We start from the raw sequence: 24,770 nt of genomic DNA on the forward strand, positions 1-24,770 counted from the left end.
GGTGCAATTCATTATTGTTAATTGTGGCACGTTTACGCCAAGTTTAGCCACACTTGAACAACTGTTCCAGGCCAAGAAACTATAGAAATTTGTGGGGAAAAAAATAGAATGTACTTCTTAAAATGAATGTATCATGCCTGTTGCTAAGGTATGGCAACATGACTGGTGTCTTGCGTGCAAGACACCAGTCATGTTGCCATACCTTACCTTTTTCTGAACTGACGCCACTGGAGAGAGGGAGAGGGAGAGGGAGAGGGAGAGAGAGAGAGAGAGGGAGAGGGAGGAGGAGGAGGAGGCCGTTGATAGTTCCAGCTGGAAAACCAGTCAGAGTAAGAGAGCCAGAGTGAGTGAAGGAGAGAGACAGAGACATAATGGAGCCATGTCCAAATCCAGTTGCAGATGAAAACGTTACCATACTCAATAGCAGGGGTTCCTAACCTTTTTTGGCTCAGGACACCCTTTAAAAAAGATTTTCCTTCCAAGGCACCCCTACATTATATTCATAATTTTCTCTCCCAGCAACTTATATTCATGCCACATTTGAATATTACCTTTAGAATATCAGTATTTGATCTAACAATTTTTTTTAATTTTATTAAATATGAGATGACAAAATTTGGATGAATTTTTGTTTAATTGATTATATCAGAATTGCGTTGTACATTCAAATTAATTCACCTCCATATAAGGGGAAACATTAAGAACATAACGTTTTTGCCATTATTCTCCCAGAGATTATGTTGCGATAGAAACAATGAGATAATAGACTTTTTGGTTAGAACTGCAAATAACTTTTTACTTAGATTTTAAAGTTAAAGTGTCCAAATAAATTCAAAATATTATCAAATTATCTCGCGGCACCCCTCGACTGCCGTCACGGCACCCCAAACTGCCCCGTCTGGCCTAGATATGGCCTACATCTGGCTTAGATATGGCCTTCATCTTGGCACAAATGGCTCAAAAATTGTTGTATGTAATTAACTCTTAAATAGCAGAGAATATATTTTTTTCTTTCAGTTTTGGCCTTACTAGGATTCCCATGACACTCTTCAACGTGACATGTCCATACTGTATGTTCTATGGCTGCCATTACCTCCCCCTGATGATAAGTCGAGCTCTGTACAGTGTGTTTGCCTGTAAACATAACTACCAAAGACAAATGTCACGTCCACTGATGGTAGTGGCTAAAAGACCAGGAAGTAAGGCATGTCGTTTTTTTTTTTTTTTACCCTGCGGTCCTGGGCGGGTCGGCGGGAGTTTTCAGTGCAGTTTTGGTGGTGTTTTTATGACGACTCAGCTTTTCTTTTTTTGAATATACTGTATTTATTATTTGTCTCTTTTCTTTTCTTTTCTTTTCTTTTCAAATAGATAAGTGTAGAGCATTGGTTCTCAAAGTAGGGTCTGCGGACCCCCAGTCGTCCTTGGTGGGGGTTTCCAGGTGGTCCCCAGCAAAGTTGTCAATAAAGTGTTAATACAGCATCTAAAATATTTTATAATATATATTTTTAATTAAATAAAAAAAATGGCACACTATAATTTAATTCAAATATATGTATACATTTGGGGGTCCTTGTCACGAAAAGGTTAGAGGATGATTGGTGTAGAGAGTCAGAAAACCAAGGAGAGAGAACCAGTCCAGTACCGTTACTTTTCAGGAAATGGAGAAAAAAAAAGATCCGATGCCGTTATTATTTGTTAATACTTTTCATTGGTTCAATAGGCTGAGTCCCCCCAGAGTCTTCACCCCAGAAGACTCCACGAAATAATGTTGAAAATCATAATAGTGTCCCTTTTAATGTGAGTAATGTGGGATCTGTGGATTTGTTTTTCATCACACAAAGATGAAAGGTGCGTATGTAACATTTCAAAATGTAAAAGTTTAAGGAGTTCGGGAAAGTTGGCCAAAGAAATGTAAAACAAAATGAATCCCAGTTTCCACACATGACACATCAAGCTGCAAAGACACTCAATTCTTGTGATGAATTTAGTTGTGAATTGTCTCTCTTTCTCTCTCTGGATTAAATGCAATTTATAGGTGCTTAATTTCCCAGTGCAATGCGGCTAGACTAAACATTTCAGGCTGGGTCAATTCCAGGATGCTCTTATGCTCCTTTATCGCTACACTATTACAGTACACAGTCATAGAATCTTCATTCTTGCTCTCTCCGTATCTGTCGCTCTCGTTCTCCGCCCTATCTGTGAACCCTCTCTTCTGTCCAATAACACACACACACACACACACACACACACACACACACACACACACACACACACACACACACACACACACACACACACACACACACACACACACACGCTCTCAGTCTACCCCTCCACCCAGTGACCTGCAGTCAACCCCTGTCCTACTAACCTGTATTTATTGACCATTAAAGGCCAATAGTTCACTTGAACACTTGACACCTCTGATTTATAGGTAGATTCATCACACCTAGATACCACCACACTACTGCTCACCACTGGGACAGCGAGGCGGATGGACGGACGGACTGACGGACACGGACAGAGGTGGCCTGAATGGATGGATGGATGGATGGACAGACAGACGGATGACAGACAATGCCTCTCAGCGCTCGATGAAATACAATGATCTGAAGGTATCTGTATTCACAGAGACGGGAGGAAAGGAAGAGACCGGTGTGTGCGTGTGTATGTGTGTGTGTGTGTGTGTGTGTGTGTGTGTGTGTGTGTGTGTGTGTGTGTGTGTGTGTGTGTGTGTGTGTGTGTGTGTGTGTGTGTGTGTGTGTGTGTGTGTGTGTGTGTGTGTGTGTGCGCGCGTGTGTGAATGCTACCTGTGTTGAGTGCGGTGTGTCATTAGCCCAGGAGTCAAGACGTCTAGCTGCCTCCCATTGTTCTCTGCTTCCTGTTAAAACCCTATTGTCCTCAAACCCTGGAGGTGTGTGTGAGTGTGTTTGAGTGACGTAATTGACTTTAATTGTTGTTGTTGTTGTTGTTGTTGTTTTTACCTTCCGTGTGTGTGTGTGTGTGTGTGCGTGCGTGCGTGCGTGCGTGCGTGCGTGCTTGCGTGTATGCATGCTCGCGTGTATGCGTGCGTGTGCTGAAACCAACAGAAGGACTCTGCTGCACTAAGGCCTAGTGACCCACTAGGCTCTTTTCTTTGCTGCAGTTATGCCATTAAGATTGGCAAAGATAGCCATGTGCGCGCGCGCATGTGTGTGTGTGTGTGTGTGTGTGTGCACACGCGTGCGCGCATGTGTGTGTGTGCATCAGTCAGTGAAAGCACTCCATTCCATACTGGTTCCGTCATCTCACCTGATGGTCGCGCACGCACACGCACACAGAGTTGTGCAGAAGCACATGTATATCTGTTAAGTGTGTATTCCCATGATCAATCATAGTCATTGTGTTTGCTCTGCTTTGGCCATCTTTCACTGTCGCCATCAAAGGACTATCTTGTCTTCTTTGTAGAGTTGTCTCTGTATGCATAAGTGTGGCTGCGTGCATGCATGTCTGCTGTGCACATACGCGTGTGCGTGTGTGTGTGTGTGAAGGCAGTTGTATATGTGTGCATAAGCAGTGAGAGTCTTTCAGGACATACCAGAGGCAAAGAGGACAGAGAGTCATTAGTTGGTAATGGAAAAAGAGAGAGCCAGATAGTATGTGTCCACGTACTGTATCTACATTAGTGAGAGAGAGAGAGAGAGATACAGAGAACTGTACAAAAGAACGAGAGAGAGAGAGAGAGAGAGAGAGAGAGAGAGAGAGAGAGAGAGAGAGAGAGAGAGAGAGAGAGACTGGGCCAAAATGGTGGCACTGTTTACACATGGTTGACAATGGCCTGGTGTACTTGAGGTATCATCTCTCTGCCGCCTATGTTTGGATGTTAACTAAACTAGTGCAGTGCCTATTGGGGACGTGGCCGTCATTTGGAATGTGATGCTCGGTCAGAGCCGGACGGTTTTGGACAACTGCTCATGCAACTGACTTCATGCATCGACACGTCACTTCCTCGAGTCTTCAGCAGTAGTACACCTATTGTACTGCTGGGAAGTTGATCGGATGAACAGCTCTCCAGATATGCGAAGGACAGACATTCCTTGAATTTTTAGATGGCTACACCTTCCAGCTTTTGGTGTCTTTGGGCTTGGACCAAAAGACTCAAAGGACTTTAAAGCGACATCTAGAATAGAAAACTAAAAGAATGAAATGAATAGAGCAGAGGATGGTTAAAAGCGGTTAGAACCAAAGGGAGACCGAACAAAAAGAGAACGAACATTAGTGTTTTTACGGGGTGGTTCAGGTTTGCCTCGTAACTCGTGGCGACGTCAAAAGGCGAGACACCTCATTACATTGCAGCCAGGGGCGGGGTCAGCGTAGCTAACCTCCATCCATCACACAGAGATGGATACGGTATAAGGCCAGTGTGTTCAGACGTGGTCTGGTGGTCACCCCGACCGACTCCATCACCCTGTCACTGTGTCATGGCACAGCACCTGTGACACCATGTTAACGTAAAGTAGCTAAGAAAAGAAAGAGGCTTAATCACATTAAACCCTCCATCAAAAATGTGTGAAAAGTAGTGAGAATACGCGTTTTAAACTTGTAGATTGGCCATTTGGCCTATGTTCGCTGTGTGACACTGTCGTAGTATAGTATAATATAGTAGTCTTGCGTAGCCTAAAGTCAGGCGATCAAAGATCTCTGACTGATACAGTACGCAAACTTACGGGCTAGAAAACACATGGGCTAGAGGCTAAAACGGTGGCTAGGACTAGGGATGGGACCATATGAAGATGACATGCCACGATTATTGTGACAAAAATAATTTCGATTAACGATATTATCACGATATTGAAAATATACTTAAAACTTAAAATGCCACTTTTGTTAACCACTTGATTCCCCCAGCTTCCATATTCTGGGGGGAACTTTTTTGGCGAATCGATGAGTGAAGTAAGGGCGTACCAAAAGCGTTATTTATCTCTCTGTTTTATCCGAGCAGTGTTGATTTCGACTAAAACTATGACGAAAAATGTTTGTCGACTGCGTTTTTTTCACTGACGAAAACTAAATAAAAACTAAGCTGTGATGACTAAAACTAAGACTAAATATATTGACAATTTCGTCAACATAATAAAAACTAGACTAAAACGTTAGGGAGGGACTAGTGCTGAAGAGAGTAATTTTATGTTTTGTTGCTCTCAGGTGTTGCGTGCTGAAAATAGCCGATCTACAAGCTCACAACGCGTCGCACTGCTTGTAGATCGGCTATTTTGTAAAATTAGTCATTACGATGCCATCAAGGCCTGCCAGATTTAACCAACCAGATTTAGTCACCATAAAATCTTATGATATTTAGTCGACTAAAATTAGACTAAAACTAAACCTTTTCAGGTGACTAAATTATGACAAAGTAAATTACATTTTATTCAAAAGACTATGACTAAAACTAAATCAAAATTTGCTGTCAAAAACAACACTATATCCGCAGCTCAACAAAATACATTTTCTACTGTATGACGGAGGACAATTTTACAATAAATTAAAATCTCCACGAGGCGATTACTGTATTGATTATTGTATTTATCCACAATAAATTGTTTAGGATTTTTTCCAACTAGTTTTTAGCCCATACTTTTCATTTAATTTAATTTCATTTTGTTTCGCACATGTAGTGTACAATACAATCCATTATACTGTACTTAGTTTAGAAATTCAATATTTACAGTACACCCATGTTCACATTGAATGTCAACCAGACGCATCAGTATACAGTGGTTCTCAAAGTGGATTCCAGAGACTCTGTGGGTTCCTTTAGGGGGGTTTAAATTGACCCATACCACTCTGTAACTGACAGTGTACAAAATGGAACCAAATAAACCCTAACAGGCTCATTTGGTTCTATTTGTACACTGTTAGAGTTAAGGGGAGACCTTGAAATTTGAAAGTTTGAGAAACACTAGTATAGACGGAGAGCTCAGATGGCCTGATCTACTGGAGCCTGCAGGGGCTTTAATGCAGGCCTGGCCCCTCTGCCGGGACACAGTCAGGGAGGGAGACAGAAGACAGAAATTCTTATCTTATGTCTGCCCTGAGATTCACCTTCAACCCCCTCCGAGCTCCCACCCACCCTCTCCCTCACACGCTTTCTCTCTTTCTCTCCAACCCCCTCCGCCCCCCATCCATCCTTCTCAATCTGTCAACAGGGTAGACTCCCCTAACCTCTTGCTCTCTCCCACCTCTCCCTTTCTCTATTATTATTATTGTTCCTCATTTTTCATCCTCCCTTCCCTTTCGCTTTCTCCGCCTTTCATTCTGTCTCGCTCGTGTACAGTACAGTACAGTACAGTGCTGAGTCTTGTCTCAGATGTACTACATTGCTGTGGACTTTCTCATAAATCTCATGTTTGCATGTGTGTACAGTATGTGTGTGTGTCGTGTTCTTCTTTCTGATGTCTTCCATTGCCTGTCCTCTCATTATTCCCTTGTGCACTTTTCTAAAGAGAGTGTGTCAGATTTTTTACACGCACGCACGCACGCACGCACGCACGCACGCACGCACGCACGCACGCACGCACACACACACACACACACACACACACACACACACACACACACACACACACACACACACACACACACACACACACACACGTACGTGCACCATATCACATAACACACAACCATACTTTGCAGATGAGCTGAAACAGCAGGCCCTCCCAAATGATGTGGTTGACCTGAGGAGAGGGACACCACAGCTTTTACACTGATCGCTCGTTCTCTCTAGCTCTGTCTGACACACACACACACACACACACACACACACACACACACGTGTGTGCTCGTATGCGCACGCACGCACACACACACACACACACACACACACACACACACACACACACACACACACACACACACACACACACGTGCGCACACACCCTTTACCACCTTTTTCATGTGGTGTGGTTAACCAGCGAAACCACCATCTACTGTATCTGACGCACAGCTAGCGAAACCATGATACAGACAGATACATGAATCACATACATGCTGTGTCTGAAGCATTGTGTTTCAGCTAAATTTGGTTTCCTTGAGCATGACAGACCTTCTGTGGCTGGCTTAACCTGGCACAAACAGGGAGATGTTTTGGTTGAATGGGCCTGCCCCTCCCCCCCCCAAAAAAAAGTTAATGATGTATAATGTTTGATCAAAGTTGACTCTGACAAGAAAGTAGCATTGTTTACGGTACTTTGTTGGAAAGTGATACCATGAACATATATTTACTCTCTCCCCCTCTCACTCTCCCCCTTTCAGTTTCTGCTAATGGATCCTTAATTGTGTTAACCACTTGAACCCCAGCAACCATATTCTGGTGGCTGTGTTTTTTAGATTGGCTGTTTTTGCCAATGTTATTTGGTCTACATAGACTGAAAAATCACACCCGTGTGAAGTGAGCGGTGGTCGTGGGGAGGGGGGGGGGGGGGGTGCCTGTGTGTGTGTGTGTGTGTGTGTGTGTGTGTGTGTGTGTGTGTGTGTGTGTGTGTGTGTATTGCAGTTGATGCTCAGGGCAGGCTAGACTCAACAGCACCTCTCTGGTCACCCAGGGTACTCAGGCTACACCAGAGGCTACATACAGACAGACCCACACACACCGCCACGTATAGGAGCGTTGTGACCACCGCTCAAAAAGCGGCCAAGTATAGAGGTTTAAGCTATTTGCTTCTTCTCTGTCTGTGTTTATCTGTGTCTGACAATCTGTGTGCCTATGAACGGTGAGAGTTATGTCTGTCTGTCTGTCTGTCTGTTTGTTTGTTTGTTTGTCTGTGTTTACATCATTGTTAAATTGTTAAATGATGAGGTGACACGTTATGAACTAGGATGATACATCACTGCTTCAGAATCATTCTGGTGTATAGGTTTCCCTATTCAGAGAAAACACCCACTGGTAAATATGCTTGCAATGCATCTGGAAGACGACCAAGTCATCATGCCATGACTAAACATCCAGAGATGAGACATATTATATATCCAGATGTATTTCAACACTTCACATACGCAAACAAACATACAATTTCACTTAAGGAAGAAAAAGATTATTCAGGGGAAGAACACCTAAACCCAATACTGAACTCTTTCTACTCATGGGCCAACATGCTTCGAGGACCTCCGAACGGGCACAGACCTCTAGTATAACAAAGTCACAAAAATGCATCGCATTATAACCATTTTATTTATCTACAGTGGGATCGCTATTTTCTTCTTTGTTTATTCAGCTGTTGGAAGTCATGGCTTTCAGTTCCCACCTGATGTTATGTGGGAGTTCAGACTGCTCCAGAGAGTACTGAATAACTGCTAGTTTGCATAGAGTCTTCAGACTAGGACTCAAGTCTAATATATAGAGGTCATCAGATTTGACTCCTCCAAAGAGGAAGATACGATCTCCCACCATGCAACAGCACATCTTATACGTCGGAGACGGTTCTTTCCCCTTGGGTTCAACCTTCTTCCAGGAGAAACTCTCTGGATTAAATCTCCACAGATCATTGAGGCATTGTTTGCTGCCTAAACCACCAAATATGTACTGCTCTCCATTGTAGATAAAGGCTGAAGGAAAAAGGCGTTTTTCTGGAAGAAGCTGTGCAGAGGCATTGATGTTCAGCCAGCAGTTGGTCTCTGTGTCAAACACTCTGAAGTACTGAGTGCTGAAGTACTGGAATACAAACATCTTTGTCCCGATGATGGTGGTTGTGTGGCAGGCTGAATCAGGAGGTGGTCGAGTGGTGTTAATTACAGACCAGACCATTGTGGTGGTGTCCAACTTGTACACATCATTAAGGCTGTGATAAGTCCATCCTCCATGGATAAACATGACCTTCCCCAAGACACAGGCAGAGTGGTTCTTCCTCCCCTCTGGAACAGTCCCAGAAACACTGGGTTTGTACCATCTGTGGGTGTCGACATTAAATGCAAGAAGCACATTGCAGGACCCATACCGGTATGAGTGGTACTGACGACCTCCCCAGATGTAGACGATATCTCCTATCAGCACTGCTGTGTGGGCCGTACGACTACAGGGAATCTCAGGGGGTCGTTCTCCTCTTCCACGTGGCACTGGAGGCAATTTCCTCCATTCTAAAGACACTGTGTTGAAGACCTGCACACCGATCTGAGCCTCGTTGTTCTCGTCACTTCCAAAGTAGTACAGTTTGTCTCTCACCACTACAGCAGCACGATCCTTTTCCTTTGGTGATCCTTTCTTAAGCACCGTCCAAGAAAACATGTCTTAATTTAACAGTGAATTTAAGTAAAATAACTGTTGGTTTCCTGCTCTGTAAAATAATGAAGAGCTCAAGGGAAAAAGAAAAGAAGAACTAAAGGAGTATGCTTCTAGATTCTTAGAATCTTTGAGAAAAAGTTGACTGTTGGGGAACTGGATCTTTTGGAAATTCGTGGGATGCTTCAATTTACTCTGAACTCTCTGAGGCTGCAGTAGTGCTTTTTATCCTACTGGCCAGCCTTCTTAAGTCATCCCGTTACGGTATACCCATATATGGCCTCCCAGCAGGTCAGCCATGCCCATATGGGGTCCCTTATGTCAGAGTTAGACGCATCAGCCAGCGCCATATTTGGAGTTCTAAGTAGGTTGCCTGCCACCTGATATTTATTTGCCTGGCGTTGAGTCGGTGTCGGACATGATGTCAGAGAACTCCATATACTGTATGAGCATAAAAGAGAAAAGGATAAACAGATACAGATATCTCCAGTCCATATATGGGCATAAAAGAGAAAAGGCCAAACAGACACAAAGATCTCCATATATGGGCATAAAAGACACAGAAGACAGACAGATACAGAGATGTCCATATGTGGGCACAAAATGGACACATACAAACAGACAGACATACAGACAGACAGACAGACAGACAGACAGACAGACAGACAGACAGACAGACAGACAGACAGACAGACAGACAGAGTCTGCGTCTGAGTCACCATGCAAACACTGGTCACTACGTGCCCCATGCACGGAGCAATCAACAATCTGGTAAATAACACTGCCTATGGCAGTCAACGTGTATATCAGGGTTCCCACGGTCATGACATTCCTGGAAATATTTTGAAATTAGAAAATTATCTTTCCAGTACTGGAAAAGTTTTGGAATTGATCAAGGGTCCTGGAAGGTCCTGGAAAATGCATTGTCTTTGGTTATTGATTTTGTTAATACCGCTGAAATGTTGGCCAAATTGGCAGAAATTGTGAAAATATTGCAAGGCGTTGTGAGCATGTAGATCGGCTATTTTCACAATAAAACTCTTAGTGCTCGTCAGGGTGCCGGGTCCCCTGTTCAAATATGATTATTTCGGGGGTCACGGCCTGAAAAGGTTGAGAACCACTGGCATACACTACCTGTCTTTGGGCATTGCGCATAGGAGTAAGTGACTCGTTATTGAGCTGAATTATTGTTATGTAGTCCTGGAAATCGGGTTAAATATTCAGGAAAAGTTTTGAAAAAGTTTTGGAAATTAATTGGTAAAGATGTGTGGGAACCCTGTAATATGTACACACATCTTCACGTGTACTTGGGAGGAGCTCTGGGTGCAGCACCCTGAGGCCTGAACCTGGGGGGTGGGGTGCGGTCCTTCCTTGCCTCACAGGAGCGGTTCCTCACCACCTTGCTGTGGATGGCACAGCTCACACAGTAGTGGAGCTTCACGTACAGCTTGGGCAACACGTACAAAGCAAAGAGGCTGGCCTCCGAGATGTCCCTGACCGCTGCCGCCTCCACCATGTTCCTGATCACAAACTTTTTGATGACCTTATGCTTGGGCACACAGCGGGCACAGTTGGTGCAGTGGACAGGCTGCACGTGACCACGGCCCTTCTTGGCACGACCGCTGTTCCTTCTCTCTTTGGTCATGTTGACGGGGCGCAAGACGTAGCTAGGCGTCTTCTGCAGGTCAAGGGTCTTGAAACTCTTGAAGGTAGAGTCAAGCCCTTTGCACACAATAAAGAAGAAGAAAACAATGATTCTCTACGACCTCATGCACACTTGACTTCGGTCCATTATATATCCCCTTTAATAATACCAATTTGTATTGTGCTTTATATAATTGTTAATGTTGATTTGTCACCTTAACAATGAGGTACAGCTTGTAAGCATCGGGCATTCGAGGCATGAGCTACACAGCCAAACCTGTGGGTAGTGCCGACCAAGATGCAATACTGTTCTGCTGGCATTTACTCTTGTTTTGGGCTTCCCTGACACTGAGCTTAAAATTAACAAAGTGTACAAATGGCCATTATGTGTTGTTTCTTTCTTTTCCTTATTACTGTGGGAGAGTGCAATCATTCAATGCACCAAGCAACAAAGGTGAACACCAAAAGAACAGTATTGCAGCCCCACACGTTTGGCTGTGTTGCTCATTCCACGAATGCCAGATCCTTACAATCTGTACCTTGTTGTAAAGGTGACAAATCAACGATAACAATGATTTCAAACACAATACCATTTGGTATTATTAAAGGGGAATTATAATGGACCGAAGTCAAATCTCCTTTCTTTTTGTGCTTAGTTTATAAATACTAGAAGCGTCTAGTCGGCGACCTGGCCAACTCGGGAACGATGTAAATAGAGAATGAATGCCCCGCCCTTTAATGCAAACCCCATTATACCTGTTGTCATAGGACCTGTTTTGACCATCTGTTTGCCTGTGTCCATTTATGCCCATATATGGAGATATCTGTATCTGTCTGTCTGTCGGCATCCATTTTATGTCCATATATGGAGATCACTGCAGATATAGTTCTGGGTCCATTTTATGCCCATATGCCCATATATGGAGATATCTGTCTATTTGCGTCCATTTTATGCCTGCCCCACCCTTTAATGCAAACCCCAATATACCTGTTGTCATAGGACCCGTTTTGACCATCTGTTAGCCTTTGTCCCCACCCTTTAATGCATACCCCAATATACCTGTTGTCATAGGACCCGTTTTGACCATCTGTTTGCCTTCTGTTAGCCTTTGTCCCCACCCTTTAATGCAAACCCCAATATACCTGTTGTCATGTTGTCATAGGACCCGTTTTGACCATCTGTTTGCCTTCTGTTAGCCTTTGTCCCCACCCTTTAATGCAAACCCCAATATATGGAGATCTCTGCACACACAGTACCGGTTGCGGAAAACTCTGATGTCAGACATCAGCTCCGCATTCGGGGATTCATTTTATGCCCATATCTGGAGAACGCGCGTGCCGGTGGGAAGAACGGTTCTCGAGATTCACATACATACATACACATTCACAGAGATTTTTTGTTGACTCCTGGCGTACGTGATGTCAGAGCCTTTTATGAAGTGATGTCACAATGAGTCAGCGATTGTGCCGATTTCCTCAGGAACAGCCTGATGTTAACAATCAGCTCCGCGTAAGGAGATTCCGAACGTTAGATCTCTGCACACACAGTACCGGTTGCGGAAAACTCTGATGTCAGACATCAGCTCCGCATTCGGGGATTCATTTTATGCCCATATCTGGAGAACGCGCGTGCCGGTGGGAAGAACGGTTCTCGAGATTCACATACATACATACACATTCACAGAGATTTTTTGTTGACTCCTGGCGTACGTGATGTCAGAGCCTTTTATGAAGTGATGTCACAATGAGTCAGCGATTGTGCCGATTTCCTCAGGAACAGCCTGATGTTAACAATCAGCTCCGCGTAAGGAGATTCCGAACGTTTCGCGCCGCTTCGGGAAAACCGCATGCCGAGTCGGGCCGAGGCCCGGCACTGCACTCCGCGCCGCAGCGGGGAACGCGCGTGCCGAATCTGAAGCCGGTGGGACGAACGGTTCTCGAGATACGCGGATTACAAACAAACAAACAGACAGACAGACAGAGATTTGTCGCATTTATAGATAGATTGAGATCCAGGTGTTGTACAAACTTGGAAGGTAAGAAGAAAAATGAAGTGGAAGGCCTTCGTAACAGTTATATTTTGATTTCCCAAAAGTAAATGCACATATTTAATTCAACCTGACCAGAAGCAGAGATAAAACGTGATAAAACACATGAATGATGCAAATGCAATAGTGCAAACTGGAATCACTTGTTGCTGCTACGATATTTTCCTCTTTTGTACAGAAATCTCACTTGATGGAGTGAATTGTAGAACAGCATTGCTTATACCCCTTACCCTATATCTGATCTACTGTTATTGTCTATGAATCAACCGCAGATGAACTCTGTCCTCCAGTATTTTATGCTGACCTACGGGTGACAGTGATACTGATGACACTCCATGATGTGGATATCAGTTGAAGACAGTAGACCTGTGGTTTCGGTTCCTTTTTTGTGGGTTGATATGAAACAGCTTTGATATTCACGTCATGAAACTGACTGATAGTCAGACTTACATCTGGCCTCGTCATTGCTCAAATATGTGTGCACACATACTGTACACATCAAAGACTTGTATTGGAAAGTCCCAACTCCCCAAATCACCTTTAGTGTTCTTTCAAAATGACCAATGGTGGAGTTGGGTATCAAGAGTGTTTTGTAGTTCTACAGCAGTGCTTCTCAAACTTGGGGTCGGGACCCCAAGTGGGGTCCCCATATTATTTTGTGGGGTCCCCAGACGATTAGCTTAATGTAAAAAAAATGTCTCACTCAACGGTGACACCCTGTATACAAACCATAATTGCATACAGGGTATCTGAACATTTATAAAGTGACAATTTAAGGATTTCAAGACCGTTTTAATACCAAACTGGCGAAACTGTCAAATATTAAGTAAGCAAGAGGCGAACATTGTATTTTCATAATATTTATCTGTGGAACCGAGTCACATTAAATGTAATATACCTACAATTCCAAGTGCTTGTCAGGTTGGGGGTCCCCAGTTCATATATGTTTATTTTGGGGGTCACGGCCTAAAAAGGTTTGAGAACCCCTACAGCAGGGGTCTCAAACTGGCGGCCCGGGGGTCATTTGCGGCCCGCAAGACGAAATTTGTGGCCCCCACCTTAATAGGAAAGTTTAATGTTAGTGCGGCCGCGAGTTTTATATGACCCTCAAAACAGTTAATAATACAGTACAGTTAACAGTACAGTACATGTTCCATAAGTTAAACACAACTTGTTTACACCAGGGTCCTTGTTCATCTTATTTTGTGTAAGAAAATAAAAAAGATATTTGAGAAGACTGATGGAGAGATAGATACAGTAGTTGTTAGACTGGTATGAAACTACAGTATAACAATCAAACAAATTAGTGCACATGCACTAATTTGTTTTATTAGTGCATATGCACGCGCACATGCACGCGCTGCGGCCCAGCCTCAGCCAGACTCTGCCTCCAGCGGCCCCAAGGTAAATTGAGTTTGAGACCCCTGCCCAACAGTATATGTTGTTGACCGGGGTCCCTGCAGGCTCTATACTCGATCCCCTCCTTGTTTCCCTCAAAACCAAATCTCTCACCAGAAATATCTGATCGACAAGCAAGGTTAGTGACCCTATCCCCCCATCTAGACACCCACCCACATACACGCACCCGTGCAAAAGAAAACAACATAGGAACAATATGTATTTCCAAAATGCCAGACACGGCAGACAATAAAACTCGAGTCACTGACATAGGAGACTTTGCTGCGCTCTTTCGATGACCCCTCCTCAGTGACGCCACTTGGTGGTTATGGGAGGCGATCGCGGCGCGCCGCCATGGGTCTGAGAGTGTTTATGTTGCGGCTCTGTGCGCCCGTTAATGGAGCGGTGCTTTCTCTGGTGTCATCTCTGATGGACACCACACATAATACAACCTGATGCACACCGCTGCTGCTACTGACACCTCCGTGAACCCACACCGGAGGAGGAGGAGAGAGGAGAGAGGAGAGATGAGGGAAGGGCAGGAGGAGAGGAGAGGACGGAAGGAGTGGATGATAAGAGAGGAGAGTAGAAGGAGAGAAGAGGAGGAGGGGAAGGGTAGGAGCAGGGACGTGCAGAGAATGTTAGAGAGGCAGGGGCTGACATTTCTAAAACGGCCTTTTGGTGGGAATATCGAAAATAGCAGACCTCCAAGCTCACAACGCGTCGCAGCGCGAGCTTGGAGGTCGGCTATTTTCGGTGAGTGATACCACACTGAACTAAGCATAATCAAGTCAATACTGGAGGTACTGCGTAACAGCATGGATTTCAACACAGAGCGGGCAATTCTTTCAACATAAGATGCTGCATTCAAGTTCAGGAGAGTTTGGACAAGGCAATTCTCTTGAATGCTGCCTTCAAGTATGACATGGAAAGAAGGCATTTGCATTTCTTTCACCATAGTGAAAACTGCATTCAGGAGAGGGCACTTTTTACAGATGGATAAAAGGGCAGGGGTTCGAGCCCCCCTTTGATGTCTACGTGTGCACATGCCTGGGTAGGAGGTTAGAGGAGAGGAGAGAAGAGAAGAGAAGGAGAAGAGGGGGGGGGGGGGAGCAGAAGGTAGGAGAGGAGGAGAGGGGAGGTAAGAGGGGAGGAGATGGTGTAGAGGTTGATGGTGTACAACAGAAAGGATGAGGGGTGATATCGTCATTGAAACCTTGTATGTCCAAAACCGTTCGTTTTGTAGTTATCGTTTTAAAAAATGATTTAAAATAGCTGATCTACAAGCACACAACACCTCGCACCGCGACACCGTGTGACACTTTTGTATGGTGAAGTAAGGCTTTTAAAAAACATACTGTACAAATGTGAAACTTGGAGATAAGAGGTTTCTACCCGACAGTGGCGATATGAATAACCGAGGAAAGGAGTAACAGAACTTGAAGGAGACTGCGACAGAGAGAGATCGAGCGCGAGAATGAGAGAAAGGGTGTGAAGGAAGACACGTGGAAAGGACAGGGAATGTTAAAGGTGTGTGTGTGTGTGTGGGGGGGGGGGGGGGTAAAGAGAGAAAGTGGAGGAGAGCAAGAGATGGGGGGTAGGAAATACAGCAGAGACAGAGAGGAAAAATGAGAGTGAATGTGTATATATTAGCACAGCCGTGCCATCCTATCTCCCTCCTGCCCTCTCTGTGAACTAGCCTTTCCATTCCCCACTGTGTGTGTGTGTGTGTGTGTGTGTGTGTGTGTGTGTGTGTGTGTGTGTGTGTGTGTGTGTGTGTGTGTGTGTGTGTGTGCGCGTGCGCGTGCGTGCGTGCGTGCGTGCGTGCGTGCGTGCGTGCGTGCGCGCGCGTTCATGAGTGCGATGGTATTCATGTATGCGCATGTCGATGTATGCAATCGCCTGCGTGGGTGTGTGCAATGCATGCACACCTTGACATACATGCGTGCCATTACTAGCGTGTTTGTTTGTAGTCGGGTATCTGAGAGTCTGTTAAGACGGGAGCTGCTCAGTTAGAACGTGTGCTACACACTCTGCCCATTAATTAATTACATTAATTGCAGTGCAAGGCTTTAGAATAGATCATAGTACCATTTTGGCTATTATCTCTTTAAGCTCAGTATTTTAATAATACTCTATAAATGAATAATGCTTACTGTACCTAACTCTACTTAAAGAAGCGTCTTGTAGTTTTGTAGCGTCTACATACAGTAGGATAATATTCAGACCAAATTATCAGGAGACACTAACAAATGTTATATAGGTTGGCATTGATTGACCCTAACCCTAACCCTCTCCCACAGTTTATACTTTATAGCTTTGACTCTCATTTAATTTGTACCAAACAGTCACCCGAGTTTAAATGATAGATAGAGGGATGAACCAGTCAAAAGGCTTTACTACAGAAATAGTAGTATACATCATTCTTTTAAATTAAACTTAACCGTATCCGACTCAGAGGCCTATATATCAGCATACCTGATCAATAAGCTTACACAAATCCACCGTTTAACTTTTCTAATTAATGTCCAAGGTTATGACTGCACTTAACCCATTCAGAACGGGTACACATTATTGTGTATCATTATTTTATGCTTTAACTATTGAAAAATAGCAGATATACAAGCTCACAGCGCGGCACCGAGTGCCGCGCTGCGAGCTTGTAGATCTGCTATTTTTGAAAAATCGTGAAAGTTTCAATTTTGACCCCGATTGTCTTTTGAATCCTTCTAAGGTTTTTTTTAAAAACCTGTGTTTCTAGTCAGCAATCTGGCTAGCCATCGTCAAAGAAAAGGTCCTTTTTCACTTAAATGGAGCTCAGTTAGTCTGTTCTTGTAGAGACTACTATGTCAGTAGTTCTCAAACCTTTTCATGTGAGGGACCCCCAAAATGATATTTATTTGGCCACGGACCCCCATCTCAAAATATTTCGTTCCAGGGACCCCCAGAAGCAAAATTTCAGTTACAGACGTTCGCTTTGAAAGTAGCCTACATATTCAAAGATTTGCACACATTTTCACGACTTTTTCAAAAATAGCAGATCTACAAGCTCGCAGCGAGCTTGAATATCTGCTATTTTTCACTAGTTAAAGCATTCAATAAGTCTAGGCCTTAAACATTCACTGCGTCACTATTCTATTTAGCATAGGCTCTGAATGTATAATAAGACACACACTGACAAATACGGCATCGTAAGATAAGATCAACCTTCATTATTCATTCAGCTGGAGGTAAATTCGGGTGTCATAGAAGCAACAGCAGTGACAATGAAACACATGAGAGAGAAGCAGTCGACCCCAGTGGCGTCAATTCAGAAAAAGCTAAGGTATGGCAACATGACTGGTGTCTTGCACGCGCGCAAGACACCAATCATGTTGCCAGACCTTAGCAAGAGGCATGATACATTTATTTTAAGAAGTACATTTTATTTTTTCCCCCGTTTCTACGATTTATTGGGCTGATATGGCAGCCTGGACTGGTTGTTCAAGTGCAGCTAAACTTGGCATGTTAGTAAACGTGCAACAATTAACAATAATGCATTGCACCTGTGCAGCTGACCTGCGGAACCTGGGAATAAACCATTTTGTCAAGATGGGGGAGAATACAAGTGTGGAGAATATAATTATAATACCTCGTTAAAGTGACCATTTTGTTAAATTTTGCACTTTATTTTACTGTAATTTAACAACATAATAACCAGCACAGATAGACAAATTGACATTCATGCATGGTTTAAAAAGTAACTTTTATTTTCCCCCCCGTGACCCAGTGTATGGCAGCTGCATACCCCTGCCATACCCAATTGACGCCCCTGAGCTGACCCCAGTGCGTACAGGAGGTTCAGCAGGGTCCATTGTCGGCATGGTACTGTAGGTCAGTGGTTCTCAACCTTTTCAGGCCGCAACCCCCAAAATAATCATATTTTAACTGGGGACCCACCCTGACGAGCACTAAGAGTTGAGGCATTTACATTTTGTATAACACGGTTCTATTGTGAAAATAGCAGATGCTCGTTGCGAGGCGTTGTGAGCATGTAGATGGGCTATTTTCACAATTTCTACCTCTAAAATTTGACAATATGGCCAATGTTTAATTTATTTTATTTTAGAGGGTCTTAAAAGTCCTTAAATCAGGGGTTTTCAAAGTGGGTGGCGTGGCACCCTCAGGTGCCGCGACGGCAGTCCAGGGGTGCCGTGAGATCATTTGGTAATATTTGGAATTTATTTGAACACTTAAACAAATATTTGGTATCATTTTAAACTTGAAGTACAGAGTTATTTTCAGTAAGTTTGAACCAAAATGCTAAGTGAAAATTATGAATGTCATGTAGGTAATATCATAATATAATGTAGGGGTGCCTCGTATGAAAAAGATATTTATAGGGGTGCCCTGAGCCAAAAACGTTTGGGAACCCCTGCCTTAAATGACACTTTATAAATGTGCATACCTCTATACACTTATTGCGACCGTAGGTCGCATTTACTACCAAAACCTCCCCGGGCTGTCTGTCAGTCAGTGAGTGAGTGAGTCAGTGAGTCACACTTTTGCCCTGCTCATATCTCCACAACCGTTGCCTCCATCCATGCCAAATTTTGCACACACACTCCTTGCCTGCCAAACTACAACCTCCAAGGACCCCCGGAGCCCCAGGGACCTGGGGGTCCCGTAAAAAATGACCAAATGTGCAAAAATGACCAAATGACCACCCCAATGGGGCTGCTCACGGGGAATTCCCGGGGACCACCGACTCCTGGTGCTCCAGAACGGATGCAAAAGTGGTGGCGCCCCCAGTGGAGGACCCCCTGCCACTGCAGCGCACATAAAATGCCGTACCTCGGGCTAGGAGCGTCCGAGAGAGCCGGGCCCGGTACCTATTCGTCCGCCAAGGCAACGCGGAGACCCCACCCCTCATTTCTCACATGGCCCTATTCTAGCGCCACCTTCAGGCCGATTTTTAAAACACATTTTTGGACACTGCTCCTACAGTTTTGGCCCTAAAGTCACGAATATCACTACACAGCATGTCTACACTCATGTCATCAACATGGATCAGGAAGATTTGGGAAAAACAAATTTTTGCCCTGTTTGTGGAGATAAGCCACCTACGGTCGCTTATCTCCCGATTAGGGAGTCTTACTGGTACTGTATGTTGGTTTGTTTACTGTTGAGTGAGAAAACAATGTTTCACATTAAGCTAATCATCTGGGTATCCCCCAAAATAATTTGGGGACCCCCTGGGGGTCCCGACCCACAGGTTGAGAACCACGTGCTGTAGGTCTTCTCCTTCAACTCCATTTTCTGCCACCTCATATCGTAAGGGGTGGCGGCGGGACTTCAGTCTGCTAACTTAATCATACTTGTTTTCTGTGCGTAGCAACTCACCCTGACTTTGAGTATGTGCTCCCAATTTATTGAAGATAAGCTTGTGAAGCAGCAGCACTAACATATCAAGCTAGTTCACACACACACACACACACACACACACACACACACACACACACACACACACACACACACACACACACACACACACACACACACACACACACACACACACACAAGGCGTGGAGATTGGCAGGAAGATGCACTGTTATTGTAATTTCTCAGGAGGTTCTGCTGACATGGCTGATAGGCAGATCTGTGTAGCCTGTCCTCCTCCCACTCCTCCCTCCCTCCCTCCCTCCTTCCCTCTCTCCCTCTCTCCATCCCTCCCTCCCTCCCTCTCTCCCTCTCTCCATCCCTCCTTCCTTCCTCTATCATTCTATCTCATACTGTCATCTGGCCTGCACATGAACCCTGCTCGCCTCCTCACCCCGCACTAGCAGCACGCTTGCCAACCTGTGTGTGTGTGTGTGTGTGTGTGTGTGTGTGTGTGTGTGTGTGTGTGTGTGTGTGTGTGTGTGTGTGTGTGTGTGTGTGTGTGTGTGTGTGTGTGTGTGTGTGCGCTCGTGCAAAACCGTGTGCATTTGGGGTACATTCTCTCTGCATGGCCGTGGGTGTGTGTTTGTTCGAGTGTTTGCCTCGCTGTCGGCCTGCCCATCTGTGTGCATGTACTACACGTGTGTGTGTGTGTGTGTGTGTGTGTGTGTGTGTGTGTGTGTGTGTGTGTGTGTGTGTGTGTGTGTGTGTGTGTGTGTGTGTGTGTGTGTGTGTGTGTGTGTGTGTGTGCGTGCGTGCGTGCGTGCGTGCGTGCGTGCGTGCGTGCGTGCGTGCGTGCGTGCGTGCGTGCGTGCGTGCGTGCGTGCGTGCGTGCGTGCGTGCGTGCGTGCGTGCGTGCGTGCGTGCGTGCGTGCGTGCGTGCGTGCGTGCGCGCGCGCGCGCGCGCTCACTTGTGCAGGCATGTGCATACTGTATGCGTTTGACGATCATTCCGCGTGCCACTGTCATGAGCTTGTGTCTAAGGTCCTATCCACTGTGCTGTGTATGTGCGCGTGCCGTGCATGTGCATAGGTCATTCTGTGTGCACTGTCGTGAGTGTCTATCGTTCTATCTTCTTCTATGTGTGTGTGTGTGTGCTTCCCTAACCATCTGATACTTATAAACCCTGTGGAGACAGAGGTGTGTTCCCGGCTTGAATAAGTTAAGAAAAGGGATTGTCCACAAGGACCTGGAGCAGGCACGTGCACACATAGACATCAAAGGGGGCTTGATCCCCTGCCCTTTTCTTGTCTGTAAAAAGTGTCCTCTCCAGACCATGAATGCAGTTTTTTACTATGGTGAAAGAAATGCAAATGCCCCTCTTTCCATGCCATACCTGAAGGCAGCATTCAAGAGAATTAATTGCCTTGTCCAAACTCTCCTTAACTTAGCATCTTATGTTGAAGGAATTTCCCTCTCTGTGTAGAAATCCATGCCCTTACGCCACATATCCAGTATTCACTTGATTATGCTTAGTTTAGTGTGGTATCAAGTTCGGAAAATAGCCAACCTCCAAGCTCACAACGCGTTGCGCTGCGACGCGTTGTGTTTTGGTGTGAGGAGAAGGAAACTCCGGACAGGAAGCATCTCCGCTTCTGCTCCCCGGTTGCCAGATTCTGTGAGTTAAACAAGCGACCAGGTCTATGAAAACAAGGCCTAAAGAAGCGTCCGGTTTCACCTATTGAGCTCTATTACATTAGCTATTTTCGAAAAGAATGTTGAAAGCAAGGCCAAATAAGCAACTGCAATTCAGAAACATGCCCAAACAAAAGTAACCCACAACTAGCAACATTATAGGAAAACAGGATCAAAGTCGCTTGTAACGAGCCGATATGGCAACACAGTGCACATGCGCAAAACTGTACAGTAATTACAGTCGGCATACAGTCGGCTGGAAAATTCAATGTGCTTAGTTTTTTGCAGTTCTTTGCAGTCTGTGAACAAGTCTCCTGTTGTATTTTCGGTGTGGAGGCACCTTTAGAAATGTCAGCCCCTGCCTCTCTAAAATTCTCTGCACGTCCCTGACCTGGAGAGATAGAGGGGGGAGGGGGAGGGAGACAGAAGTGGAGGATGCGGCCCGTGGGGATGAAGTTGAGGCTGAGTTGAGCTCCGTGGAGTCTGGCAGTCCAGCGGCTCCTGGGTGATGGAAAGATTACAACACAAACAATAGAGGAGAGACGTCCCAGAGAGGGGGGGGGGGGGGGAAGAGAGATGGAGAGAGGGATGTTAGATAGATTTCGTTGCTTTTCGGCAGACACCTCCTATGTCCACATTAGGGATGGGACGATAATCGTTATTATCGTTTATTGTGATTAAAGAACACTCACAATAATCATATCGTGGAGATTTAAATTTATGGTGAAATTACCCTCCGGCACTGGGATCAATTCACCTTTTATTTGCAGAGCTGCATATCCCTCTAAAACCCTCTATAATTGGTTTTAATGTGTTTTATCTCTCAGTCTCAGAGAGAAGGGTGTGTATGTAAATACTACATTAATATCGATGTTTAGGTTGTATATGATATTTTTACTGTGTTGTTAATGGGATTTTAGGTTTATGTTAAAATAATCAACTTTTACCTTATCTCTTACAAAGTTACAAATTATAAATGTAGATGTTATTATATTCTGCATACATTTCAAAATATGGACAACAAAAATGGGTTCTGGAACACACGGTCAATTTGACAATTTGTTAATGGTGCAAAACGACTAATGTTTCACGAGTCATTGAAAGGGTTTTAATGACTCTGATGAAGACACCTGTTGTCAAAACATTAGTCTTTTCGCACCATTAATAAATTGCCAAATTGTCTGTGTTCTCCAGAACTCATTTCCTTTTGTTCACATCAGATCACTCGGTCCTGTTTCTGATAGCCTCCGCGTTTGCAAGATTAGTCTGCTGAAGCTCACACATTTCATTTTTGTTCTTCAGAATATATTGATACAATTGAAAGGAAACACCTGCACTGCTGGCTTATTTTAACTGTCTCAATAACATGTTACTGCTTATACTTGTATTAATCAGTAACAAATAAAACTTCTTGAATCTTAACTCAGCTCTACAGCTCACCAGCATCTGAACAAAAGAGAAAAAGATCTATAGGCTGACAGAAGGACTGGAATCAAACTGTATAAAATGTGTTTAAATATGGAGAGGGCCTGGTAACTGTATGTCCACAGCTAATTAGTCTTCCATACTTTGAGCAGAGTTTGTTTCTTATGACAAAATGTGGTTCATCCTACAATGCTGTGTTCAGACTGGCAGCCTGCATCGGGTTTTAGGCTTAAGCCAGATTTAAATCAGATTCAGCAAAAAAAGAAAAAACACATATGGAAACTGTTTTTTTTAGCAAATCAGATTTGAACCACAATCGTGGTGTTATGAAATGCGATTCAAATCGGATTTCTAAGGATGATGTCTCAGTCTAAAGACACTGAAACCAGATTTATATGTTGACTTACAACGGCGTCGCAGTAAGTCGAAAAATAGATCTACAACCTGAGCTTATGGATCTGCTATTTTCACCGAGTGACAGCGACATATTATGACAGAGCATAATTTAATCCATTACTCACGCCCATGTCGTTCGGTCATTACCACAGCAACCAATGCTGATTGGTCAACGATGTCTGAAGAATACACAAATCCAATCTGATCTTTTGCAAATAACAGTGTAGACAGTTAGTCCGACAGGTCAGATATGAGAGAAACAAATGGGATTTGCCTGCAGTCTGAACAAAGCCCCAAGTAACAACGATTTTTGTTCCCTCTTGAACTGTTTGGCGGCCACATTTGTCCTTTTCACCCCTGGTATACTTATATACCTCAGTGCTGTCTTTATGGTAAGTGCTCATGCGCTGGTAACCTCTAAATGCATTCCAAGCCTTAGCATTCTTTCACGCCTACTCTGTCTTTCCCTTCTCTCCTTTCTTTCAACCTCTGCTGTTCCCTCGTTTAATAGCATGATGGTCACCTAATGTTCACCCTTACGTACATTCCTCCCTCCCTGCCTGACTCTCTTTGGTGTCTGTCTCATCTGCCCTGCCTTGGCTGGCGGCGGGGATCTAAGGATGGTAACGTCAGTCGTCTTGTCCGTCTGTTTGTCCAACACTTTAGTCCCAAACGGGATATCTTGCAAACGGCTGGCTGGACTGCCATGGAATGTTCTGTGCACCTTCATGCTCCGCAGACGATGAACTCTACTAATTTTAGTGACCCCGTGACCTTGCCTCTGGTGCCACCCCGAGGCCACAATTTTCACTTTGCATGCAACATATCAAAAGCAAATTGGAAGAGGATTGCTATGGAACTCGGGTAAAAATGTAAACTTTCTCTATTTTTTGTGTAACTATTAAGAGCATGGAGCTCTGAAAGGGGAATTTTTTACTTACTTGCAGGCTGGTGTCGCACAGAAATGGCAGAATTACGTGTGGAAATAGCAGATCAATGCCTTTTGCGCTTGTAAATGATTGGTTTGTAGATAGCTCGCTTCTGAGCTTGTAGAGCTGCTATTTTTGCTGGACATTCACCTGTTCGATTAAGGGACATTCTACTTCCTGGCACAAATAAAGCAAACATTTAAATGCTAAAGTTAAAGTAAAGCTAAAGAAAAATTCTAGTCATGCAGGTGTGTGTGTGTGTGTGTGTGTGTGTGTGTGTGTGTGTGTGTGTGTGTGTGTGTGTGTGTGTGTGTGTGTGTGTGTGTGTGTGTGTGTGTGTGTGTGTGTGTGTGTGTGTGTGTGTGTGTGTCCTTCCTGGCATTTTGGGTGATGAAGCGCTTTATATGGGGGGATGAGGGGTGGGGGGGGCAGTTGGGGACAATGGCCTTCCTTGCTGTCCTTCCCTGTCATCAAAGGAACGGCGGTCTCTGAAATGTGACATGGACTTGTTAGATCCTCTGGCCTCGGCGCGGCCTCTAGCCTAGTCCCGGGACACAGCTATATGTATGATTCTATGTTCTATAGCATGTTGTTGTGCCTCTAGCCTAGTCCCGGGACACCGCT

The 24,770-nt window shown here is 44.5% G+C and overlaps 1 protein-coding gene across 1 annotated transcript; it reads right to left on the minus strand.

Moving 5' to 3' along the window:
• Nucleotides 1-10,550: 10,550 nt before the first annotated feature.
• LOC308303101 (small ribosomal subunit protein eS26-like) lies at nt 10,551-10,898 on the minus strand (the record flags this gene model as incomplete). The annotated part of the gene is made up of 1 exon (XM_080747424.1): nt 10,551-10,898. The coding sequence occupies one exon, from the start codon at nt 10,896-10,898 to the stop codon at nt 10,551-10,553; it is 348 nt and encodes a 115-aa protein (XP_080603550.1).
• Nucleotides 10,899-24,770: the final 13,872 nt, after the last annotated feature.

This window comes from Nannobrachium achirus, assembly GCF_963921795.1.
Source record: "Nannobrachium achirus genome assembly, chromosome: 18".
NCBI classification, from domain to species: Eukaryota; Metazoa; Chordata; class Actinopteri; order Myctophiformes; family Myctophidae; genus Nannobrachium; species Nannobrachium achirus.